We start from the raw sequence: 27,050 nt of genomic DNA, 5'->3' as shown, positions 1-27,050 counted from the left end.
CATGACTCCTACATTCACAGTCGGTCACAGATCCCGGACGTCTTCCAGGGTCCAGAGAGGATGTGGGGAAGGCTCCTGGGGGACAAGGGGAACCTGCAGAGGACGTGGCTGATGACATCCATGCGGTAGCCTCAGAGTGCAGCAGAGCGAAGGTATAACGAAGCTCATGCTGCAACTTGCCACTTGGTGGAGCAGACCATCAGGATACTGAAAATGAGGTTCCAATGCCTGGACCGATCTGGTGAAGCCCTGTAATATATCCATATAGGGTGTCATGCATCATTGTTGCTTGCTGCGCCCTTTGCAACCTGGCGCTGCAATGGGGAGAGCAGCTGGCTGAGGAGGAGCCAGAGGAGCTGGAAGTCTCCTCTGATGAGGAGGACGTCAATGAGGATGAGGATGAGGAGGCTATCGAAGGCAATGATAATGGCAATGAGACCCTCACACAGGCCAGACTAGGCAGGAGTGCTCAGAAGGTCCCTTATAGCTGCTAGATTTGTGCAGGATGATGATGAAATGCAATGAGGACACTCCATGGAACTTCACATAGCCTCTTTAATGTCTGACTCCTGCCTGGCAAAGGGCAGCTCGCTTGCACTCTGTGATCAGGGTCATATCATGGGGATGCAACCATGATACTTTAAAAGCATCCGATCCTTTGTCCGCCTTCAGCATCTGACCCCTTCAGGAGCACAGCATCACTAGTCACAGATGCTGAAGAGATGGGGGTCAGCTCCATGAGACCATGAGACCATAAGATGCAGGAGCAGAAGTGGGCCATTCAGCCCATTGAGTCTGCTCTGCCATGAATGAGATCATGGCTGACCTGATAATCCTCAACTCCACTTTCCTGCCTATTCCCCATAACCCTTGATTCCATAACTGATTAAAAATCTGTCTATCTCAGCCTTGAATATACTTAACGACCCAGGCACTACAGCCCTCTGCGGTAAAGAATTCCACAGATTCACTACCCTCTGGGAGAAGAAATTCCTCCTCATCTCTGTCTTAAATGGGTGACCCCCTACTCTGAGGTTATGCCCCCTGGCCCTAGACTGTCCCATAAGGGGAAACAACCTCTCAGCATCTACCCTTCAAGTATCCTAAGAATCTTATATGCTTCAATAAGGTTGCCTCTCATTCTTCTAAACTCCAATGAGTACAGGCCCAACCTACTCAACCTCTCCTCATAAGAAACTCCGTCCATACCTGGGATCAACCTAGTGAACCTTCTCCGGACTGCCTCCAATGCCAGTATATCTTTCCTTAGATAAGGAGACCAAAACTGTTCACAGTATTCTAGGTGTGGTCGATATAGTGCCTTGTATAGTTTGAGCAAGACTCCCCTAGTTTTATATGCATTCCCTTTGAAATAAAGGCCAACATTCCATTTGCCATCGCTATTACCTGTTGAACTTATATACTAGCTTTTTGTGATTCATGCATGTGGACCCCCAAATCCCTCTGCGCTGCAGCTTTCTGCAGTCTTTCCCCATTTAAATAATATTCAGCTCCTCTATTCTTCCTGCCAAAGTGCCTAACCTCACATTTCCCCACATTATATTCCATCTGTCAAGTTTTTTTCTCACTCACTTAACCTGTATATATCCCTCTGTAGACTCTTTGTGTCATCTTCACTGCTTGCCTTCCCATCTATTTTTGTGTCATCTGCAATCTTGGTGATAGTACATTCACTTCCCTCATCCTAGTCACTACTATATATAGTAAATAATTGTGGCCCCAGCACCGATCCCTGTGGCACTCCGCTTGTTACAGGTTGCCATCCTGAAAATGCCCCCCTTATCCCAACTCTCTGCCTTCTATTAGTTAACCAATGCCCTATCCATGCTAATATACCACTCCCAACACCATGGGTTCTTATCTTATTAAGTAGCCTTATGTACAGTACCTTATCGAACACCTTTTGGAAATCTAAATATATTACATCTACTGGTTCCCCCTTATCTATCCTGCTTACTAGCTCCTCAAAGAACGCTAATAAATTTGTCAGGCATGATTTCCCCTTCTTGAAGCCATGCTGACTCTGCTTGATTGTATTATACATTTCTAAATGCTCAGCTATTACATCCTTTATCATAGACTCTAACACTTTCCCAATGACGGATGTTAACTGGCCTATAGTTACCTATTTATTGTCTCCCTCCCTTTTTGAATAACGGTGTTACATTGGCAGTTTTCCAAACTTCTGGGACTTTTCCAGAATCTAAGGATTCTTGGAAGATTACTACCAATGCATCCATTATCTCTGTAGATACTTCCTTTAACATCCTAGGGTACAAACCATCAGGTCCAGGGGACTTATTGGCCTTTGTTCCCATTAGTTTCCCTAGTACTTTTTTCTCTTCAAAATATTTATTCAACTCTGCTGCCATTTCCTGGTTCCCCATAATTATTTCCCCAGCCTTATTCTGTAAGGGACCTATGTTCATTTTGGCCTCCCTCTTCCTTTTTATATATTTAAAGAAGCTCTTGCTGTCCATTGTTATATTACTTGCTAGTTTACCATCAAAGTTTATTTTCTCCTTCTTAATTATTTCTTTTGGTCATCTTTTTTTGATTTTTAAAACTTCCCCAATCCTCTGGCTTACCACTAATATATGCCACATTGTATGTTTTTTCTTTCAATTTGATACTATCCTTAACTTCATTTGTTAACCATGGTTGGTTTATCCCCTTCCTAGAATCCTTCCTCCTTACTGGGATATATCTTTGTTGTGAGTCATGAACTATTTTCTTAAACGTCTGCCATTGTTCGTCAATTGTCTTTTCTACTAAACTGCTTTCCCAGTCCCACCAGCCAATTGTGTTCTATGCAACCATGAGCATGAGTCCCAAAGGCTGTGTTGCCTGCCTGGTGCCAGGGTTAAGAACATCTCCTCAGGACTGGAGAGGAACTTGTAGGATGGGAGCAATCCAGCTGTCGTCATCCACGTAGGTACCAACAGCATTGATAGGACTAGAAAGGAGGTCCTGCTGAAAGAATTTGAGCGGTTCATTTTCAATAGCGAACATTATGTACATGTGATTAACATCCATGCCCAGGATGAGCAACTACATCTTCTTAACCTTGCTAACCCTGCCGCTACATCTTAGTGCTCCCCAGACATCCACAGTGGAAGTCGAGGCAGCCTGCTGACTGCTACGCCCTGTCTGTGATGACCTTGATGAGCGTCCTCTGGAGGGCTGAGACCTGGAGGGCCTGGGCCTGCTTTCGGGGTCCTGCTCAACCTGTGGAGCTGAAGCTGCTGGGGTCACAGGAAGACAGAATTTGGATGGGCATGACACTCCCGTAGTCAGCTGAGTGGTTAGCCCCATGGTGTGCACCTCCTTACCCTTCTCCCTATGGGTGCTTAACGGCCTCTGGCTGACTCCTTGAGGAGAAGGAGAAGCTGGAGTGAGATCGAGCTGCCCCGCACCCCTCTCACGTACACACTGTTGGAAGCCAACTATGGCATCAGCGATGGAGTTCAGCCCCCGCAGCGGTGTGGGAGTGACATCCTGGACCAAGATGTCCATGGCGGAATCCATCCTACCAGTGTTGACGTTGGTGCGCTGCCATGCCAGTGCTATCACCTCAGCTTGAAGGCGGATGGACTCCTCCATTGTGGCTTGCAATCTGAGGGGTGCAGCGGCATCCCTTAGACCATAATACATAGGAGCAGAAATTAGGCCACTTGACCCATCGAGTCTGCTCCGCCATTCAATTATGGCTGATAAGTTTCTCAACCCCATTCTCCCGCCTTCTCCCTGTAACCTTTGATCCCCTTACCAATTGAGAACCTATCTATCTCGGTATTAAATACACTCAATGACCTGGCCTCCACAGCCTTCTGTGGCAATGAATTCCACTCTCTGGCTAAAAAAGTTTCTCCTCATCTCTGTTCTAAAAGGTCTTCCCTTTACTCTGAGGCTGTGCCCTCGAGTCCTAGTCTCTCCTACTAATGGAAACATCTTCCCCACGTCCACTCTATCCAGGCCTTTCAGTATTCTGTAAATTTCAATCAGATCCCACCTCATCCTTCTAAACTCCATCGAGTATAGACCCAGAGTCCTCAAACGTTCCTCATATGTTAAGCCTTTCATTTCTGGGATCATTCTCGTGAACCTCCTCTGGATTCTCTCCAGGGCTAGAACATCCTTCCTGAGATATGGGGCCCAAAATTGCTCACAATATTCTAAATGTGGTCTAACCAGAGCCTTATAAAGCCTCAGCAATGCATCCCTGCTTTTATATTCTAGTCCTCTCGAAATAAATGCCAACATTGCATTTGCCTTCCTAACTACCGACTCAACCTGCAAGTTAACCTTAAGAGAATCCTGGATTAGGACTCCCAAGTCCCTTTGCACTCCAGATTTCTGAATTCTGTCCCCATTTAGAAAATAGTCTTTGCCTCTATTCTTCCTACCAAAGTGCATGACCTCACACTTCCCCACGTTGTATTTCATCTGCTACTTCTTTGCCCATTCTCCTAGCCTGTCCAAATCCTTCTGCAGCCTCCCTAACTCCTCAATACTATCGGTTCCTCCACCTATCTTTGTATCATCTGCAAACTTAGCCAGGATGCCCTCAGTTCCTTCATCTCCAGATGCTCCTGAGCTTACCTTTGCAGCTCCAACAACTGAGGTATGACCAAGTCCAGAGGCTCGTCATCTGACTCAGACTCAGCAATGTTCTGGCCTCCAGCAGTCCTCCGAGTGCGGGGACCTGGGAAGTCACTGCCGCTGCCTGCTGTGTATCAGTAAGTGTGATGTGCTCACCAGATTGTGATCCCAAGACTACTCTAAATCTAGGTCCCACCGAGGTGTGTGTCTCTGTGCTGGTGGAGGGCGTGGGTGAGCGCTGTGATGGGACTTCAAGGAGGGTGCCTTCAGATTCCTCTTCAGAAGTTTCTTTGGGGCTTGATTGGAAGCCCTCGGTTGTGGACTCCATCAGCTGTTTCCCAGGTGTTACTGTGAAAGCAAGGGGAGATAATTAATGCATGGCAGTGGCCTGTGAAATAGGGCACATCATTCACAGCATGGTGGTCAATGGATGTTGCACTACTGGACCCTCACTTGGCAGATCACCTCCATCCTCACCGTCAGCACAGGAACGGTCCAGATCCTCGCCATCCAGCTTGATGGCTCTGTTTTGCCATAGGAACATTGACTTCAGGCAATCCTTCACCAGTCTGAGACCTCTCCCACTTATTGTGTGCCAGCCTGTCCTGCATGAATAGAGATGGAGAGAATGTAAGCAGGACACCTATCAGTCCAGATGATAAGCATGTCTGGCATGTGTGGATGGTAAGTTGTCCCATAGAAGGGAGGAGGACAATGAAGGTGTGAGTGTGTGAGTGAATGTCCCTCGAACTGGCAGTGGGTTTGGGTCCTGCGGATGTGTGATGGGTTTGTAAGTGTGTCAGTTGAGAGTGGTGAGAAGAGTGACTTACCTTGGCAGAATGAAAGAGGTCATTCATCCTCTTGTGGCACTGTGTCACTGTCCTGTTTTGCAAGCCGTAGGCGCTGACCACTGCTGCCACCGCCTCCCAAACCGGATTGGTAATGTTGCTGACCATCCTGCAGCCAGAGCCAGGGTACAGGACATCATGGCGCACCTCCACTGAGTCCAAAAGGTTCTCGAGGGCCCCATCATTGTACCTGGGGCTGCAGTCTTTTTGCCTTTCGGGGCCATGTCTTCAGTTCCGGGCTGGAACATCAGAACATAACAACACAAGAAATAGGAACAGGAGTCGACTGTTCGGCCCCTCGAGCCTGCTCCGTTATTCAATAAGATCATGGCTGATCTGCTTGTGTTTTGATTTCCACATTTACTTGCCAGCCTGCAGCTCCATCAATTTGCTCAGTACCGTTTCCCTAGTGATTTCAATTTGGCCAAGTTCCTTTCTCCCATTCGCCTCCTGATTTGCAGTTATTACTGGAATATTTTTTGTATCCTCTATAGTGAACACATAAGCAAAATATTTGTTAATTTCTTCCGCCATTTCCTTATTATCTACTATTAACTCCCCAGTATCATTTTCTAGAGGACCAACACTCACTTTACTTACTCTTTTCCTTTTTAAGTACCTGTAGAAACTCTCGCTATCCATTTTTACATTTCTAGCTAGTTTCTTCCCATACTCTAATTTCTTTCCCCGATTAACCTTTTAGTCATTTTCTGCCATTCTTTATATTCTGTCCAATCATCTGTCCTGCCACTCATCTTTGTGGAGTTGTTTGCTTTTTCCTTAAGTTTGTTGCTTTGCTTCACATCTCTAGTTAACTACAGGTGGTGGGTCCTCTCCTTAAAATTTTTCTTTATAGTAGGAATGTTCTTATTTTGAATACTCTGAAATATCCCCTTAAATGTCTGCCACTGCTTCTCTATTGATCTATTCTCTAGCCTTGTTTCCGAGTTCACTTCAGCTAGCACAGCTTTCATCCCCACGTAGTTGCCCTTATTTAAGTTTAAGATACTAGTCTTAGACCCACTCTTCTCCCTTTCAAACTGGATGTAAAATTCAATCATATTGTGGTCGCTGCTACCTAGGGGTGCCTTTACTCTGAGGTCATTATTTAATCATGTCACATTACACAATACCAAGTCTAATATAACCTGCTCCCTGGTTGGTTCCAGAACATGCTGCTCTAAGAAACTATCTCAAAAGCATTCTAAGAACTCCTCATTCAGGCTATTACTGACAATCTGATTTTTCCAGTTTATGTGTAGATTAAAATCACCCATGATTATTGCCGTCCCTTTATCACAAGCACACAATATTTTCTCTTGAATACTTTGTCCTACACTGTGGCTACTGTTACAGGGCCTGTAGACCACTTCCACTAATGACTTTTTTCACCTTCTATTCCTCAACTCCACCCAAACCGATTCTACATCCTGATCTCTTGAACCAAGGTCATCTCTAACTATTGCACCAATGCCCTCTTTGATTAACAGTGCTACCCCTCTACTTTTATCTAGCTTCCTATTCTTCCTGAATGTCATGTACCCTTCAATATTAAGGACCCAATCATTGTCGTCTTGCAGCCAAGCCTCCGTAACTGCTATCAGATCATATTTATTTGGTTCAATGTGGGCCATCAATTAATTTACTTTGTTATGAATGCCACATGCATTCAGATAGAAAGCCTTCAGTTTTATCTTTTTGTCACCTTTGTAACACTTAGTCTTGACTGTTGTATTCATAGGTTTTTTCGCACTGTCCCCTCCTGCCACTCTCTGACCCTCATTTCCCATATTACTATTTTGCTCTCCTGTCTGGACTCTACACCTTGAATTTCCACCTCTACCCAAGCTTGATCCCTTACCCCTCTTGTTTAGTTTAAAGTCTTCTCTAATTCCCTCGTTATGCGATTTGGAAGCACTGAGAAGTGTGTGTGTGGCTGCACTTTAAGTATGGCACACGGCGTGATGAAGCGGCGAGGTGATGGCATGGCAGGCGAATGAGAGCCCACCCGGGAATGTATAATTAATGCAGTAGTTTTGGGATGATACAGCACGATAAGCCACCATTGCGGCCAACAGGTAAAACATCTATTTTCCCGTCCACTACCGCACTTAGTTCAAATCTGGGACAATTCGCCCTTTGGATATTTGAAGACATAAAAGTTCTGCATTAGCGTCATTTAAAAATCTGGCCATGATGCTGTGGGACTTTGTACTATTTATATAATAAAAACAGAAAGACCCTCCATCCCTCACCCCTCACCCCCCCTCACCCCCACACACTCCCCATGTCCCACCCATGCTACCTCATGAGCCATTCCCTATGGCCCCTCATGTCCCCATGCCAAGGTGTGCCTCCCCAACCAACCTCAATGGCCCTCATGCTCCCCACATCAAGCTATGGTACTTCAAAGCCCATTCACCCAGTATATACTGTATAGAACCAATGAACCATATAGTGATAATAGCATCTATAAAAACAACTTTTAAAAATTCAGTTAATCATTGATAATTTTACACTTTCTTAAAAAAAGCCTCCCATTTTACCAGAGTCCAATAAAACTGCCAATGTTCCAGACCCATTTAAGTGTCAATTGCTGAAACTGCAAGCACTTGAAACCTTTTTATCTTGTGTAAATAAATATTGTGAAATTGATAACATAGATAAGAGGGCCAGAGCTTTCAATCAAGCAATGTTTTTCCTGGGGCTTAGGTGTTTCAGTACGCTCTGAGCCTGCCTGGAGCACTGGCATCACAATTTGCCACAAGGGGTCTGCCACCAGGCAACTAGACAGGCCTTCATTGCCTCCTGGAACCCGGAGGTGACAGGAAAATCCCGGTCAACTCCAGACAATTAACAGACCTTAATTGGTCCTTAATTAGTTTAATTGGCTACCTACGGAAAATGGCCTGGGGGCAAGATGGAGACAGGGAACTGGCACAGAGGCCAGAGGTGCCATTTTTAGCTCTGGTTGGGGTGGGGCGGGGGCACAGAAATAATGCAAATCTTTTAAAGTTCAAGTTTCATTGACTGCTACATTTATATAAGCATTTTATTAAAATTGTGATGCAATATCACAGGAAAATGTTTAATTACAAAAAATATTATTTATCTGTTTGGACAATCCTGATCTAGGAAATCCTACAGGGGTGTCTCAGCACAGCAATTTTCATTTTATGACTGAATTGATTTAATGATCCTAATAATATATAGATACATAAACTGCCTTTTACCAACAATAAACAAGTGTCAGCTTGGCTCATTTGTCAGCTTCTCAGCTGTAAGTCAGCTGTTTGCAAGTTCAAACTCCACTCCAGCACTTGAATACATAATCAAGGCTGACATTTCAGTGAGTTTTGCATGTGGTGACTTTCAGATGAGACAAGGTCTAGAACTGTCATCGTGCAGTAAAATGGATACCTGATGATCCAATATGGCAGAAGGCATGTGTTTGTTCATACCCCGCAGAAATGCATTGCCTGTCATACAAGATCAGGTTCCTCCATAGACACCAAGAGCACAAGCCAAAACGCTCATTAAAACATTTAAATAAAAGTCCTTTCTACCTTGGAGGACCATTTTGTGAAATTGGCCTGCCTAATGCCTGAATTGCCACTGAGGGGCCATTAACCAGGAGTCATGAAGAAACAGGCCCGACTCCATGAAAATTGCAGGGGTTTGGACCACAGAAGGAAGTTCCAGTAATATGGGTACCATCTGGAACCAGTTCTGAATGGGGAAATAAGAACAGTTCAGAACTGGTGCTCCAGTAGAAATCACCAGTTAATAGTGGTAATGGTACCAGTAAGCCAGGTGGTAGTACCAGTAATACTGGTGATATAAGTAATACTGGTGATATAGCTACTACTGGCCCAAAACTGGTTATTTTTCCAGTTTATCCGCTGTGATTTATATCGCACTTATATTTATTGCTTATATGCATTTACTTATCACATTTATTGCTGGTGAGCATCAACTGGTGTTAAGTACTCTCGCTTTCAATGTGTAATTTTTTGGATGAAAATGCTCAAGATTAATAAGTGTGATTGTGCAGATTTGCAGGTAAGACAATACAGAATAAAAAACTATGTGTAAAAACTGCAAATTTTATTGTGAAAAATGCTGAGCATACAAAATTAAAATTCCTCATTGATCACAAGCAAAAGAAAACTCAGAATGAAGGTTTCATTAAAGGGTCAACAACTTTATTCCTAGAAGAGAAGTGAGAAAACACAAATAACTCATGCACAGTATCAAAATGCTGATTGATTTCAGGTTAAATTTGCTGATGGTTCAGATCCATTGGGCGGAATTTTCCCAGAGTTGCACTAAGTGTGGTAGCAGATGGCTAAAATGGAGTCCTACCTGCCAACGAAAACTATGGGTTTTCACGCTGTATCCTCTCAAGCCCGCCTCATTATTTATGCATTCCCAGGAAACACGCCACTTCCATGGCGGTCGGGCTGTCATTCACCCGTTTGCCATCGCTTCGCTGTTGCATCATGCCGGCTGCCACCTTTAAAAAAGGCAGCCGCCAGCAAAGCGCTCATCGCAATCAGCTCACCACCACTGTCCAGGAGACATGGAGAGCAAAGGCAAAAAGACTGCAGCCCCGGCTTCAACGACAGGTACCTCGAGCAACTGCTGGATGCCGTGGAGGCCCAGAGGGATTTGCTCTACCCCCTGCTCTGGCCGCAGAATGGGCAGCAATGTCACCAACCCAGCTTGGGAGGCAGTGGCAGCGGTGGTCAGTGCGAACTCCCTGCAGAGGAGGACAGCCACCCAGTGCCGCAAAAGGATGAATGATCTCCTCCGTTCCACCAGGGTAAGTCACTGTTTTCATCACTCCCAACTCACACACTCACAAACCCATCACACATCCACAGGGCCCTCACTCACTGCCAGTGCAATGCACATCAACATTCACTCTTTCACACACACCTTCAATGTCCTCATCCTGTTCATGGGACCACTCACCACCCACACAGGCCAGGCATACTTAACATCTGGCCCGGTAGGTGTCCTGATACACTCTCCCTATCTCTATCCATGCAGGACAAACTGGCTCACAACGAGAGGGAAAGGTTGCAGACAGGTGGAGGGATACCGGAATTCAAAGTTTTGACAGAATTCGAAAACAGAGCCATCCAGCTGGCCGGCGATGACTGGGACCAGTCCTGTGCTGAAGGTGAAGTTGGTGCTGCTTTATCAAGTGAGGGTCCAGCAGTGCAACATCCATCAGACAACCATGCTGTGAGTGATGTGTCCTCTTTCACAGGCCGCTGCCATGCACTAATTATCTCCCATTGCTTTCGCAAGCCCATTTGCCAAACAGCCAACAGAGTGCACAATACAGGGCCTCCGAAGAAACCTCTAAAGAGGAATCTGAAGGCACCCTCCCTGAAGTCCCATCACAGCGCTCACCCACACCCTCCACCAGCACAGAGACACACACTTTGGTGGGAACTTGCTTTAGAATAGCCTCGGGTGTGGTCTGGTGAGCACATCGCACTTTCTGATTCACAGCAGGTGGAGGCAGGGACTTCCCAGGTCCCCGGCACTCAGAGGACTGCTGCAGGCCAGAATGTTGCTGAGTCCGAGTCAGATGACGAGTCTCTGGACTCGGTCATGTCACAGTTGCTGGAGCTGCAAAGAAGCGATATCCGCTGCACTCCTCAGATTGCAAGGCACGATGGAGCAGTCTGTCCGTCTTTGGGCTGAAGTGATAGTGCCGGCATTGCAATGCACCGAGGTCAACACTGGCAGGATGACGGCCATCATGGAGACCTTGGTCCAGGACGTTACTCCTGCACTGCTGTGCTAACTCCATCACTGATGGCATAGTTGGCCTCCAACAGTGTGTACGCGAGAGGGGTGCTGGGCAGCTTGATCTCATTCCAACTACCCCTTCCACTCATGGAGTCAGCCAAGGGCCCTTGGACACCCATAGGGAGGAGGATCAGCAGGTGCACACTCTGGGGCCATCCTCCTGGGTGACTCTGGGAGTGATCGGCCCATCTGACTCCCCTCTTCCTGTGACCTGCGCAGATCCAGCTCCACAGGCCGATGAGGGTGCCGCTGCCACAGAGCAGGACCCTGAAAGCAGGCCGGGGTCCTCCAAGTCTCGACCTTCCAGAGGACGCCTGCCAAAGTCAACACAGACAGGGCGTCACAGTCAGCAGGCTGTCTCCACCTCTGCAGTAGATGTCCGGGGAGCACCAAGATGTAGCAGCAGGGTTAGGAAAGTTAGGTAAAAGTAGTTGTACAGCCTGGCCACGGGTGTTGATCACTTGTACATACTGTTCACTATTGTCAATGAACTCCTAAGAATGTCACCCTGCCTGTGGCTCCTTGTTCTATGAGCAGTGTTCTTGTCACTCAGGTGTGAAACCTTTCTGCACAAGATAAAAGGCAGGTGTCTCAGTCCAGGGCCTCTTCCCTGTGCTCTGTGCAGCCTTCAGACCACAGTGATGGTCCAGCCTCACACTCCCTGGAAACATTATTGATACCTCGGCGGTGCTGGTCGTTGCTGCCAGACTGTAGTGGGCAGGCGCCACAGAGTTCTCTCATTCTCTCTGTGTGCTCTCAGCACCTTTAAGGTGGGGCAGGCCCCTATCACACCAGCATTTGCGACCAGTGATGCTGTGCACCAGCTCCTGAAGGGCTGAGGTGCTGAAGGCGGATACAGCATCAGATGCATCTAAAGTTTCCTGGCTGCATCTCTGAGATGGCCCTGATCATGGAGCGCAAGCGAGCTGCCCTCAGCCAGACAGGAGTCAGGCATTCTCAGAGGCTATGTAAAGATCTATGGAGTGTCCTCACTGCATGTTGTCATCATCCTCCTGCGATCGAGTGGCTATTAGGGCCTCCACTGCATCTCCATGACAGAAGCATTCTCGCAGAGGATATTGGCGCTGCCATAAGCCAAGCTGGAGTCAAACGTTCACAACTGTGAGGTGAGGATCTACGGGGACACCTCACTGCATGTCGGCATCATGAGGGGCTCCTGAGTGCACCTGCCTCATCTAACCAATGCGAGAGCCTCATCCCCATCATCGTCACCACTGAGGACTCCCTCACCCTCATCCCCGTCAGCATACTCCTCATCAGAGGAGACGTGCAGCTCCTCTGTCTACTCCTCAGCCAGCTCCTCTCCCCGTTGCAGCGCCAGGTTGTAAAGGACGCAGCAGATGACGACGATGCGTGACACCCTCTGCGGACTGTATTGCAGGTCTCCACCAGGCTGGTCCAGGCACTGGAACCTCATCTTCAGTACCTCGATGGTCTGCTCCACCAAGTTGCGCGTTGCAGCATGAGCCTCATTTTAGCGTCGATCTGCTGCAGTCTGAGGCCGCCACACAGGTGTCATCAACCACATACTCTGCGGGTAGCCCTTGTACCTTAGCAGCCCACCCTGCAGCCTCTGTGGAACCTGGAAGACTGCAGGGACCTGCAAGTGACTCAGGATGTAGGCATTGTGCACACTCCCTGGAAACCGTGTGCATACCTGCATGATGCATTTCTGGTGGTTGCATACCAGATGCACGTTCAGTGAGTGGAAGCCCTTGCTGTTGATGAAGTTCACTGAGTGTAGCAACGGAGACCTGAGCGCCACATGAGTGCAGTCAATCGCACTCCGCACCTGTAGTAATCCCAAGATCAGGGTGAATCCAATGGCTCTTGCATCCTGGCTGTCCCGGTCCCGGGCGAAATGCACAAAGTTATGTGCCATGGAGAAGATGGTATCCGTGACCTCATGGATGCATACGTGAGTGGCGAGTTGTGGAATCCCACAGAGGTCACCTGTGGAGCCCTGAAAGGAACCACTGGCATAGAAATTGAGTGCCATGATCACCTTCACAGCCATTGGCAGTGGATGCCCTCCATGTCCCCATGGTGCCAAGTCCTGCAGTAAGTGGCAGTGTGAGCCACCAGGTCCCTAGACATGCGCAGTCATCAACTACACTGGTTCTCAGTCATCTGCAGGAATGGCAGGTGGCGTCTACAGACCCTGGGTGTCGCTAGGCCACGGCTCGCTGTGCCTCCTGGGCAGTGTGTGCAGGAGCCCCTGCTGCCCCTTCTTCATGAGGTTGCTGCTCCTGCCTTTGCACAACCAGGTGCCTCAGTCGTTCTCTACTCCGTCTTCTATGGTCTCTGTAGGCCATCAGGCATACAGCTAGGTCACCAAGATCTATGATCCTGATGTGGTCCTCCTGCAGCATGAAAGAGAGAGAGAGAGACGTGGTTATCATGGCTATACTCAGCACCTTTCCTGGCCCTGTGTGACCATCCCTTACTGCTTCCCGGGGAGTGCTGGTCACCCCTCGGATGGCCAGAGAGGAGTGCGCTGTATGGCTGCCCTGTCAACCTGCGACATGGGGAACACTGGTAAAAACCGGGATGCTGAGATTTCAAGGAGCTGTGAGCGCCACCAGCAGTGACTGCTACATGGCCAGTGTTGGCGGGAGATTGTACAATGTGTGCCGTCCAACTGCTCCACGGTCCAATAAAGTGATGGCAGACTCGAAGTCTGTGCCAGTGGCGGTGGGGGGCCGGGGTTTGGGGTAAGGTATGGAGGGCTTGGTGGCCCTTTGGTGCCTCCATGTTGCTTGAGTGGGTGGGCAGGCCAGGAGCCTGACCCCAATCATATCACTGTGGCTGCGCCTGATCTGTCTCAGTTGCAGAGACATGGTCAGTTTATACAGGTGTCCCTAATGCGTGGCCACTTCCCTCGCTTACCCTGACCCCCACCTCGATTGCCTGTGTGCGGGATGCAGTGCCAGGGCAGCACTTGACCCCTCCCCCCCCTCAGCAATCACCCCTCGAAGTCTGGCCAGCACTTGCTCCCAGGCACCCACCACCCCCATCAGCAGTTGCCTCCAGGGCCAGGCATCAGTTTCCCCTGCCCCCCACCCCTCGGCGCCCCTGAGGCCTGTAAACAATGGGTGAGCTGTGGTGAACGCTGCTGCTCACTCACCTCAGTTCCCCCAAAGTGAAGGCCGCCAAGTGCACGTCGCCTGCGTGCTGTTGTGAAACATTTCGGTGTTCTTTTCCCACGATGTGGACGGACAATATGGTGGGATTCCAAGACCCTGGCGGGATGGCCTTTTAATTATATGCTGATGTATTACAATTAGCTCCCTGCCGACCGATGGCGGGAAACACAGCCCACTGTCGGCGGGCTGAGTGGACGATCGCGACCTGCCTTTATGTTGTCGTGAAGCCAGTCACGCCATATTTACTGCGCACGCCACCTATCACGCCTGCTGCCAGCGGGCTCAGAAAATTCCACCCATTATTTTCCCTGTTATATAACTGATTAGCTTGCTTTGCTCCTTTGCGACCTCATCCTCGCTTGACCTCTTCTTCAAATGACGAGTGAAACATGCTGCAAATGGAGAAGGATAAGCATTGACTCATTGAAACTGTTAAAGTTAAACAAATAGGGAGAAACAATTAAACAAAACTCAAATGGAAAAAGAACTGCCACTCACTGAGCTCCAAGACCTCGTTGCAATTGAACCTGTAGGGGGGGAAAAAAGGAACATCTCAGTGTTCTGCGTGCAAGATCTGTAATACAAACTAAATGACAGTGCATAAACAGACTGCATAAGTGAAGACGAGATATAAATATATATATATATATATATATATCAACCCCTGAGGTAGCCATCACTTTTAAGGATGCTTTGTGTATGAACCAGCACAGCTTTTATCTGGAACATTCAGAAAATCGTACCTCCCCATCTATTGGAGTATAAAGCACCTCCGCACATGTGCTTGCCACAACTGTGTGAATAAATGTGGGTGCGGCTTCAATCTGTGCAGGCCTGGGCATGGTTGTTGTTCTGAGAGGCATGGTCATGGGTTGCAGTGTCCCCACACATGATTGCTGTGGTCCTCGAGCTGCAACAGAAAGAAAGAGTAATAGTTAAGCTGATAATGACCCTTCAGAACTAAGATAGCTGTTGCATAAGGGTTGTAGTTATCTAAATGCATATTACAGTGCGTGCAGGTGCTGAACAATTGGTCCTGGAGCCTGCAGTTGAGCCCCAATAGCTTGAACTCCAACCTTTCCTGGAGCCCTCGACTGATCCCCGAAAACTCCTCCAGATTCTGCTGGAGGGCCACCTTCTCTGTCTCCAGCTTCTGCTGGCTGAGGGAGGGCTGCCTTCTCTGCCTCCAGCGTCTGAACGGTCAGTAGCTTTTCCCAGTTCTGGGTGGGTTCTGTGCAATCCTCCAGCTGCATTGCTGCCCTGGAAGTATTAGCTTGGTCGCTAGAATTTGGGACATCCTGTTTCTCAGCTTCTTGCATTAGCTGGCATACGTACAGGTAATCTTATCCTTCGACCAGGAAAAAGGGATTAGATGTTTACAAGATTGTTGGCATTTTTGATGTGAACAGGCATACAAGTTCCATGCACTATTTGCTTTTAGGCACATAATCATTCTTGCTGGTCTGTGAGAATTCAATATTAGCAAAGACAATGATAAACAATGAGTAGAGAGCTGCATGTGTGTACCCTGGTAGCAGTAACAACTTTCAATGCCCTCTTTGCTTGAGGGGTTGCAAGGGGTACATCATTGGCACTGGTCTCACTCCCTACAGTAGTGTCTCAAACCTTTGGGATTTGCATGCTTGTTGATCCCTTTTGCTCCTTGAGGCCTTCGCGGGACTTTGCAGACAAAGAAAACCTCAACACGTCTCAAAAACACACTTAATTTGCAACGGCCGTGAGCACAAAGTTTCAGCTTTCATTGGGATTTACCTATAGGAAAAAGGATTTGTGCCTGATAGAAGACATCATCCTGCAACCAGCTCTCCTTCCCCAAACTGTAGTCAATTGAGCTGCTGACGCTCGCCTGGACCCTTGTACACCTTTGAGTCATGGTGGGTCTTGGGATCAAACTTTTTGATGTCCATTTAATTAACACAATCCTGCAGACTTGCTTATCGCCCAGGAATCGGATGTAAGCGGACTTTGCTGCACCAGCCATTCTTGGTTCCTAAAGATACGGATTATATTGATTTGAGAAACCAGTGCCAAAAACAAGCTCCTTTCCCTCGAGTTGTGAAAAGCATGCATCCATTACCCCCACTCTATACCTCCCTTCAGCTAACCAATCCCACCTCCCCTCCCCTTCGCAGAGCTCTCTGCCCCCTCTCTCTCTCCAGTTTCAACTCTAGCCCCATTCCCTCCAGCCTCCAAACTCTCTCCCTCCCTCCAGCCTCCAAACTTTCTCCCTTCCTCCAGTTTCCAAACTCTCTCCATCCCTCCAGGGGACTAGGAGATGGCTACTCCTGCAATGGAGTCTGCCAGGTCAGGAGTGCAGGATGCGGACTCACTATCCACGCCCTTAACACAAGCCACCAAAAATTGAGAGCACTGGGAATAGGGCAGGAATCCCAGAATCCAGTTCCATCCACTATTATTAAATTCCCTTGTTTCCGTTCTGACAGTTGGAGGCATGAAAATCCAAGCTTATAAGTCTTGAGAAAAATAATGATTTCTCCTAAATTGTTTGGTTGTCATAAATATCAAATTAATGGCCCAAATCTTCTTGTCTCAAGATTGTTAGAGACCGAGTGTAACCCCCAAGACACAAGTTGGGCCTGCTTGGAAGTCCCAGTGCAGTGACTCCGTGGGAATTGCCTGGGAAGTTTCAGCTTCCGGTGGACAATTCCCCCGCACCCCTCCAAAATAGTCTCCAACTCTGAGCTAGAGTTGGAGACTTCAAACAGCTCTGACTTATTTACCTGTACAGTTACCCAAGGAAATGTTAGACAGAAAAATCCTAGTCTAACCCCTGGGTAACCATACAACCAACCCCCTAGTCGCCCACACTGATCCCGCCCCCCCAACTCCTCCCTCAATTCGCCCCAATTCCCTCCCCAGCCCCCTGCCACCAAGTAGCCTATTCTACTGTATTAGTCTAAGTGCTAAATTTTCAGGCTCCACCAATGTCAGGAATGGAGCCAGGCAGGACTCAGAAACACTGGCACAAGCTGGGTGTCGATTTTGCGATGCTGTTCCTTGGCACCAACAATGTTCTTCAGGGCACGAGGATTGTGATTCCACCCACTCCCTGACTACCTCCCGACTGACCTCACCTGACCTCACTCCCGACTCCTCCCACCTTCCCCCCGACCCGACATTACCTGACCTTACCACCCGACTCCCGTCTTGACCCTCCGACTTCCTCCTGAACCCCAACTCCCACCTGACCCGACCTGACCTGACCTCACCACCCTATCAAGCTGCCACCTATCTAGTCACCCACCCTCCCCTTACCTGCTTACCTTACCCACCCTACCCCCTTACACCCTTACCCATCCTCCCCCTTACCCACTTACTTTACCCAAACTACCCCATTACCCCCTTACCCACTCTACTCCCTTACCCACTTACCTCACCACCCTACCCAGCTGCCACCGTACCAAATGCCAGGGAATGATATACACCATATTTATATATAGTGAATTTTCAGGGTTACTCACAGGTAAGTTCCAGAGATCACACAACAAACCTATATACTCAGCCTTGTCACTAATTCATCTTTAGCGTTCAATTTAAGTGAATCTTTAATACTTCATTTAAAATTTGACAGGAGAGTTGTTAAACAAACATATTGACCTAGATATTCAATGGGCCTCAGGGCTTACCATTCAGGCACCCACATTTCTAGTCATTAAAGTGTTTGCAAGACATTTACATGAATTAATAATTCCAGACAATGGAAATTGCTCAATGCCATTCCAGGAATGTGAAAAAATTCACTTATTAACCTTGTTATCATAGTGTCTAACAACCTCTTGAATGACTAAAGTCTTTGCCACAACCATTTTGCTGAGTAAACTCTTTGTATGAAAAAGTGTTATTGACATTACGTATGGCTTTTAAGAACTTGAATCTATATTCCCCTGTCCTATGGTTATGATTTAACTTTTAATAGCATCAAGAATTAACCACTTCTGTTCAATGTAATATTTTGTATGCCTATATAAAGTCTTCCCTCATTTGCCTCCTTTCCAAGCGGAAGACTCTGTGACCAATTTTCATCTCACAACTATTCTAGTTATGCCTAAAAATGAGAGAAAAATTGAAAAATAGTTTTACCTCTGCAATCTCTGACATATTAAAGTAGTTTCCTAACTGGCAGCCTAACATTCAGTAATTGCTGATGGACAGAAAGTGTTCAAGGTAACATTTATCCATTAACTGATCTCAGTTAGGAATTGGCTTATTCTACTGCATTAGCCTAAGTGCTGAATTTTCAGTCTCCACCAATGTCAGGACTGGAGACAGGTGGGACTCAGAAACACTGGCACAGGCTGGGTGTCGATTTTGCAATGCTGTTCCTTGGCACCAACAATGTTCATCAGGGCACGAGGATTGTGATTCCTTCCACTTCCTGATTAAGGCCAATTAAAGCTGTTTAAGAGCTTATTATGAGTTTGGTGAAGTAGGGTGTTGAAATTTTCACAGGGCAAGCAGATTGTACGCACTGCCTGGGGCAGAACAGCTGTAGGATAGTGAGTACAGATTGGGGAACCAATCATGGCTGTCCGAAGGAATTACCTTGGTGCTATAATAGGTCAATGGCACAGAGAGGTACTCGGCCTTTGGGAAACAGGTGTCTTTGTCACAGTTTAAGTTGCAGAGAGAGTGTGCGATCAGTTCTCAGGCAGTGCAAGGCATCAACACCCTCCTTGCATTGTGGGGGCAGAAGAGTAGAGGGCAATGTTGCCAAGCATAACTGGGGGAGTTGGGGGGAGCCACCTGAGCACAAAGAAAGGTTGCAGCTGGCATTGGGGTCACAGATCTCCGATTTTGGGCCCAGTGTTGATGAGCAGGAGCACCCTCCACAGGCAAAGCGGAACTCTGAGCAGCAGAAGGGCATACGAGAGGAAAGGCGGGTGGGGGGGTGCAAGAAGCAGCAGAGGCCATACACTCAACACAGAGTTTACTGCCGATAATGGAGCTGCCTGAAGATGACTGAGTCTCAGTGCTGTAGGAGACTGTGACTCCCCAGGAAGATGGTCACAGACATCTGTACTCTCACTTCTGAAGACCACAAACCTCATATCGCTGGTCGCCATGCCCGGCTAGTAGCCATCAAAGTTACTGTGGCTGTTAACAGCTTTACATCCAGCTCTTTCCAATGGTCAGCTGTGGACCTTGGTGGCATTTTGCTAACATCTGGACACCACTACATCTTGCAGGTCGCTTATGTCCTCTTTGCCAGATCTGAACAATACATTCATTTCCAGACAGATATGACTTCACAGGCACAGAGTGCAGTCAGTTTCGCTGCCATTGCTGGATTTTCTCTGCAGAGCATCATCGATTGTACCCACGTGGCCGTCAAGACACCCAGTGACCCCTGCCCCCATCACCAGCAAGAGCTTCCACTCCTATTAAGGAGGTCATAGCAGGATACTTAGAAAATCATAATTTTAACAGGCAGAGTGAACATGGGGTTTGAGAAAGGGAAATCGTGTTTAACTAATTTATTACAGTTTATTGAGGAAGGGAAGCCTGTAGATATGGTGTACTTCAATTTCCAGAAGGCATTTGATAAGATGCTACATCAAAGGTTACTACACAAGGTAAGAATACATCATGTAGAGAGTAACATATTGACATAGATAAAGGATTAATTGGCTAACAGGAAGCAGAGGAGGAAGAAATGGGTCTTTCTTGGGTTGACAAGCTGTAACAGGTGGAGTGTGTCCCAATGATGTGACTTGTGCACGTGTAATATTAACCTTTAATTTCATATGCTGATCACATTTACATTGAAATGCTTTTAAAAAGGATTTTTAAAAAGCAGGTAAAGATACTGTCTTAAGATAGCTGTCACAAGCCATCTGACGGCTAGTATTACAAGTCAACGTGTTTCTGGAAGGTTCCAATGTGAATTACAATTAAGACACATTAAGGTAACCTCCTATGGAATTTTACATCTGCTGATATAAAGAACTACTTCAAAGATTTTGAGTAAAGACCCGCTGTTTGCAGGGGTTATGTTCCCACGAAATCACGTGAAGGGCGAAATCACAAACAGCGAGCATACTTTATAATGGGAGTGAATTAGATAGATTCCAGCCATTGCAAAATTACTTGCCTGCTTTACATCTAAGTTTTGTTCTTCCAACTCTTTACTTATCTCTCCTGAGCAGTGACATCCATCAAATGCACAATCCAAACATAAAAAAAGCATGTCCTTGAATTCAATCATTATAAACAAAAGCTCCATCACCACAACATGTAATTCAAGTCTTAACTTTACCCAACATATAACTGTTGTGCAGTGTCAGCATGTTATTTAGCAACTTGGCGTTGAGCTTATTTAAACTTCATAAAGAAGCTTGATGCAACTTTAACTCTTTCACCCAAACGAATCTATATTTCTGTTTCAACAAATTAAAACCTGCAACGCATTAACCTATGAAGTAGCTCATCAGCTGACTGACCATCCCCTCCCCCTCACCAATCTATACAGTATTGTGTTTTCAAATACGACCACTGACTATATAGGAAGTCAAACCCTTACCTTTAGGCTCTTTCCCTCATTTGTAATCTCTTGAAGATGATAAACAGGTATTTTAAAATGAACCTCCAAAGAAATCTTTCCAGTTTCCGAAGGTAATTCAGGACTAATACCATGGACGGGTGAAGAATTGGGCCGTGATGCGCGATTGGATGTATAAACCCGTTTGTGCGGTACACAAATTTGTGAAAGAAGAGGTCGCAGATGGTGGGTGTTTATGATACTGAAACTGTATTGGACCTCACCAGTTGCATTTCTATAAAGCTACCTCTCAAGCGGAGACAGAAAGCCCGCTGGGACAAGAGCCAGATGAAAGATGTCATCAAGCTGGAGGATGGATCATTCAGGAGTTAATGGCTGGGACATTACAGGATCTAATCACCTAGGCTGTAAAACAATAACCATGGTCTGTCCAGACATGGTCTGTCCAGACATAAACTAATCAATTGCCTTCTGAAATCATTATAGAGAGAGAGGCCATGTGACTAGAACGACCACTGCTGAATGCCTTTTATTACAACATGCAAGCTGCTAAGCAGAAGTCTAGAAAATATATGCCAATGCGTCAGTAACGCTTTTCTCTCCCCTGTCCCCCAAGTTCAAGACCCTATCTCTAGTGCAATTTAAAATCTAGCACAGGGATAGGGAATGTTCAAATGAAAGGAACATCAATTGCAAAAATCATCAACTTCTGGAACAGGCAAATTATGTTTAAAAAAAAAGACTGTCTCCAGAAATTGCAGTTTATATGGGCCAGGATTTTATGGCCCCGCCACAGTGTGTCACCTCCCATTCCCAGTGGATGCAGCGAGCCATTTAAATTTCCATTCAGTTTGGCAGGACCATAATATCCCACCAGGTGGGAGGGACCATAAAACCCTGGCTAAGGGCTTCAACTCCCTGAAGTTTCAAGACCACCCTGGAAAAATTCTTCTTCAGCCATGGATACCAGTGAAGGGTAAAAGACTTATAAACCATGAACATTCCATTTTTACCTTTTAGCACTGAATTTTATTCTGTAATCGCCTACTGAATAAATTGTTATTTTTGCATGCTTTTGTGTGTGTGTGTGCGTGTGTGCGTGCGTGTGTCCAAGCGTGTTGCAAAAGTCAGGACATGGTGTTTACGTTTCTAAGTATCTTTATATCTTTACCTGGGTGAGTTTTTAGTTCAATAAAATCTAACCTCTTCTGTTTCAACTCAAGAAAGCCTGTCAGATTGGTTTCTTTGCAATCAGCACATAGATGGTTAAGCACAGACATTGATTTAATACCTTCGCCGTTATAAATTCATAAAAAATCTGTTATGGTCAGAACTGGAGTGCTAGAATAGGGGTGTCATTTTTACCCCTCCTCACATGGTCATAACAAGTGCCACAAGGATCAATGCTGGGGCCTCAGCTATTTACAATCGACATCAGTAACTTGGATAAAGGGACCAAATGTACGGTAGCTAAATTTGCCCATTACCCCAAGATAGGTAAGAAAGTAAGTTGCCAAGAGCAGGTAGAGAGTCTGCAAAGGGATATAGACCGATTAGTGAGTGGACAAAAATTTGGAAAATGGAGTATAATGTGGGAAAATGTGAACTCGTCCATTTTGGCATGAAGAATAGAAAATCAGTATGCTATTTAAATGGAGAGATATTGCAGAAATCAGTGGTACAGAAGGATCTGGGTGTCCTGGTACATGAATTGCAAAACGTTGGTATGCATGTACAGAAAGTGATTAGGAAGGGAATGGAATGTTGGTGTTTACTGCAAGGGGAATGGAATGTAAAAGCAGGGAAGTTTTACTGCAGATTTACAGGGCCTTGATGAGACCATATCTGGAATATAATGTACAGTTTTGGTCTCCTTATTTAAAAAAATATATAATTGTGTTAGAAGCAGTTCTTTTTTTATTATTTCACAGGATGTGGGAGTCGCTGGCTAGGCCAGCTTTTCTTGTCCACCCCTAATTGCCCTTGTGTTCAGGGAAAGTTCACTTGACTCGTTCCTGGGATGAAAGGTTTATCTTATGAAGAAAGGTTGACCAGATTGGGCCTATACCCATTGGAATTTAGAAGAAGGAGAGGTGATCTTTTTGAAACATAGAGGGCAGGATTTTGCCCTTGGCAGGTGTGCTCGGTGGGGGCGGGTGGGGGCGGTCAGGAAGCCGACAACTGCCCACGAACGGCTCCGCACCACGATTTCACGCGGGCAGGCCATTTAAGGCCCGCCCTACGTGGATCACAAGTGGCAGCACTGAGCGCTGCCTGGGCACGCGGGGGGAGGAGGGAGAGCTGGGCCTAGTGTGCAGTTCACACATGTGCGAGAAAGAGCGCTTCAATCTCCCTGAGGCACGGAGCTGCCTCGGGGAGATAGAAGCGCTGTGTAAAAAAAAAATGAAGAGAATTAAAGTTTAATAAAATGTGTCCCCTCATGTGACTCTGTCACATGAGCTGGGACATGTTTTTAATTAAAAAATAAAGGTTTTATTTAATGTTTATTTGCTTTAGGAAATATCATCCTGCTCATGGATGAGGTTTTCTAAAAAATGTAAGGGCCGCTTGGCTTTTTTGCCTGTCCGCCAACCGTAAGGTTGGACAGGCAGCATAAATTTGAATTTAATTAAATTTTTAATGGCCTTGATAGGCCTTTTAATTATGGGTGGGTGTTCAGCCGACTCCAGTGCACGCCCACTGAATGAAATATCGCGAGACTGCGTGATGACATCGGGACACACGCCCAATGTCATCGCGCGTCATTTTACGCTTGGGCATGTGCCCACATGCTGAGTGTAATAATATTCTGTCCATTAGATGCTGAGGAGATTGGATAGGGTAGATACCAGGACGATGTTTCCACTTATGGGAGAGACTAGAACCAGGGGACACAGTTTAAGAATAAGAAGTGTACCATTTAAGATGGAGATGAGGAAATTTTTTTTTCTCTCAACTGATCGTTAGTATGTGGAATTCCCTTCCCAAGAAAGCAGTGGGGGCAGGGTCATTGAATTTATTCAAGGCAGAGTTAGACAGATTTTGATAGACAGTGGAGTCAAGGGTAATGGGGGGGCGCAGATGGCAGAGCGGGGTTGAGATTATAACCAGATCAGCCATGATCATATTGAATGGTAGAGCAAGCCCAAAGGGCTGAATAACCTATTCCTGCTCCTAAGTCATATCTTCCCTCAATGTTCAGCTGGTCTGCAACCACAACAGGATCTTCCTCCATGTGTCCACCTGCTTTCCTGGCAGCAGCAATCACTTCTTCATCCTCCACCAGTCCAGTCTGTCACAGATCTTCAAACAACCCCAGTGTGCATGGATGGATTCTTGGAAATCACTTGAAGAGATAACTACTGATCTCTCTATGAGAGCCCACTATGGTGGAACAGAGGGGATAGAACTGCATCCATCTTCTCACAAGGACCACCATTGAGCAAGCAATCAGGCTGATCAACTCACAGTAATGGAGCCTGGACTGGTCAGGTGGTGCCCTGCAATACCCTCCTGCTAGGGTCTTGGTCATTGTGGTGGTCTGTTGTGCTGTCCAAAACGTTGCCCTCCAGAAAGAAGCAAGCCTTGAGGACAGCAGGACCCTGGATTAAGGTAGACTGTTGGAGGAGGAGGAAGAGGAATAGGAGGTGGGAGAGAAGGAGGAAGTGGGGGCGAAGGAGGGAGATGCAGGACACCAAGGTGCTCCAGCTGCACAAGGAGGTGGCCAGGCATGGCATGAGAGGAGAAGGGCTCTAAGAAGCTATGAATGTCAGGGATCATTTGATTCAGAAAAGTTTCAACGAGTCCCTTTGAGAGAGGACAAAGGGTATGGAAAGCAGTGGACTCTGAGGTGACTGTCCGCACGCATCCATTGAAGACAAAGGCTGGAACATTTAAACTCTTTCTGCTGATGAAGGGTGCACATCTGCCCAGAACCTCTTTCCTCTTCTTGAGCAAACCTTTGATTTCCTTCAGCACCTCATAAACTTTTATTGTCACGCTGCCAATAAATGGAGTCTTAGATGTGTTTCTTGAAGGTTGATTCTTTATACAATTATAACAAAGGGAAACAGTGCATACAGACAGTGGAAGGCATGCCAGTGACCCACTCAGTGTTATGCTCAACGCGGTGACCTCCACGCCCAGCCGTTCCTACGTGGTGCTCTGCTCATGGCCTCGGAGGAGCCTGCCTGGGGTCAGCCTGCTCATGCGTCTCAACTGCAGCTGAGATGCATGTGGCAGTTTGCCTTGTCTTGGAGGTGCCTATTAAAGCATCTCCAGAGGCTGTTGCACCTACATCATTACTTTTTCCATTTTTTCCAATGTAATAAGTTGCTGATATGAAATTAATAATGATGTAGTAGTACATGGACTATAAAGCACAGAATGATGGTTGATGCAAGTGAATTTTCATTTTGTGGTGCTATCCTCACAGTCCATTCCAGCATTCTACCCAAAGCCTATTCAATTGCTAAACAGAATGTTTTACTTGTGGCACTGGACCAATTTATCCCTAACCTATTCACACCAATGTTCCATTGTGACTTACTGTTGCATTGCCCAGACTACATTCTTTCATCTTCGAAGAAATTCCACTTGCATTCTTAATTTTCTTCCAACAGTTCTGAGAATCTAATCCATACCTTCAAAACCTTGATGACTGACATCTCCAGTGCTCAATTTTCAAGCAGCTGAATATTTCCACCATTCACAAGCTTAGCCACTTCAGAACCCACACTATAGCCAAAATTTTACCTTCAGCGTGCAGGCGCGCGCCCGACATGCCCGAACATAATATGACACGCAATGACGTTGGGCATGTGTCCTGGCGTCACCACGCACTTGCGCAACATTTCGTTTGTCAGGCGCACGCCAGAGCCGGCTGCGTGCCCGCCGATAATTGAAAGACTTATTAAGGCCATTAACAAGCTAATTAGCTTGAAGTATATGCTGCCCATCCAACCTAATGGTTGGCGGGCAGGCAAAAAGGCCAAGTGGCCTTTACATTTTTTAGGAAACCTCATCCACGAACGGGATGAGGTTCCCTAAAGCTAATACAAATTAAATAAAAACTTTACTTTGAAAATAAAAACACGTTTCATCACATGAGACACAGTCACATGAGGGGACATGCTTCGTTAAATTTTCAATATCTTTATTTATTTTTTTAAAAAGTGCTTTGATCTCCCTGAGGCACAGAGCTGCCTCAGGGAGATTGAAGGACTCTTTTGCGTGTATGCGCGAACTGCGCGCCAGGCCCGATCTCCCTCCACCCACACAGGTAGCGCTACCACTCGCGATCCATGCAGGCTGGGCCCATGTGATATTATGGTGAGGAGCCAATCGCGGGCAGCAGTCTGCTCCCCAACTTCTTCCACCCACTCCCGCTGAGTCCACCCAACAAGGGAAAAATTCAGGCCTATATCTATTCTCGTATATCCCACACATTTATTAACCTCTACCTTGCAAGCTCTATTAGCTGTCTGTACTGCAGTGAAGATCCCAATCTTGATGTCTAAATCTCCCATGATCTCATTATATACTGTCTGAATTATATGCACTAGCCATGTTTCCTCTCCAAACCACATCCTCTAACTGCAGATTATTGCTTATCCCCAACTTCCTCCGCTCCGCCAATAAATCAACTGAAGACAATCATTCAGTTATTATCCCTCAGCCCCTGTGGGAAAGCACTTTGCTTTGCTAACTGCCTTTTCTTGCCTTCAAAAGTCTCAAAAAATCAATTTCTTTGATTGTGCCTTCAGTCATCTTCCTGCATCTGCAACCACTTCTACCTCCGCAACAACCAACCACATTTCCCAATTTCCTGCTTGTGGTCATTCTTTTGCTTTAAAGTGCTGTGAGGCATGGAATAGTATTTTAATTCACAAATTAGTTTTTAAAAAATATCTCCACTGTAACCCATCAGTATCCAATCATTATGGCTTTCCTACTACTAATTTGTCATTATTGGTAGATACATCTTATTCTGTTAGTATGTTTACAATAACAAGCTGTGCTCCAGCAATGCAATGCTTTATT

At 46.5% G+C, this 27,050-nt stretch overlaps 1 protein-coding gene across 1 annotated transcript in view; it reads right to left on the bottom strand.

Annotated features, from left to right (window-relative positions):
- seraf (Schwann cell-specific EGF-like repeat autocrine factor) overlaps positions 1 to 16,469 on the bottom strand; it is a 41,674-nt gene extending 25,205 nt beyond the window's left edge. The window contains exons 1-2 of the mRNA XM_078535675.1: positions 16,241 to 16,469; positions 15,211 to 15,377 (exon numbers count right to left, since the gene is read on the bottom strand). Coding sequence (XP_078391801.1) covers positions 15,211 to 15,377; positions 16,241 to 16,469 — 396 coding nt within the window. The remainder of the gene's footprint in view (positions 1 to 15,210; positions 15,378 to 16,240) is intronic.
- Between the last annotated feature and the right edge of the window lie 10,581 nt (positions 16,470 to 27,050).

Source organism: Cetorhinus maximus, chromosome 3 (genome assembly GCF_964194155.1).
Source record: "Cetorhinus maximus chromosome 3, sCetMax3.hap1.1, whole genome shotgun sequence".
In the NCBI taxonomy this organism is placed as follows: domain Eukaryota; kingdom Metazoa; phylum Chordata; class Chondrichthyes; order Lamniformes; family Cetorhinidae; genus Cetorhinus; species Cetorhinus maximus.
Note: the sequence above shows the minus strand (reverse complement) of the source record. Positions and strands in the feature narration are given on the sequence as shown.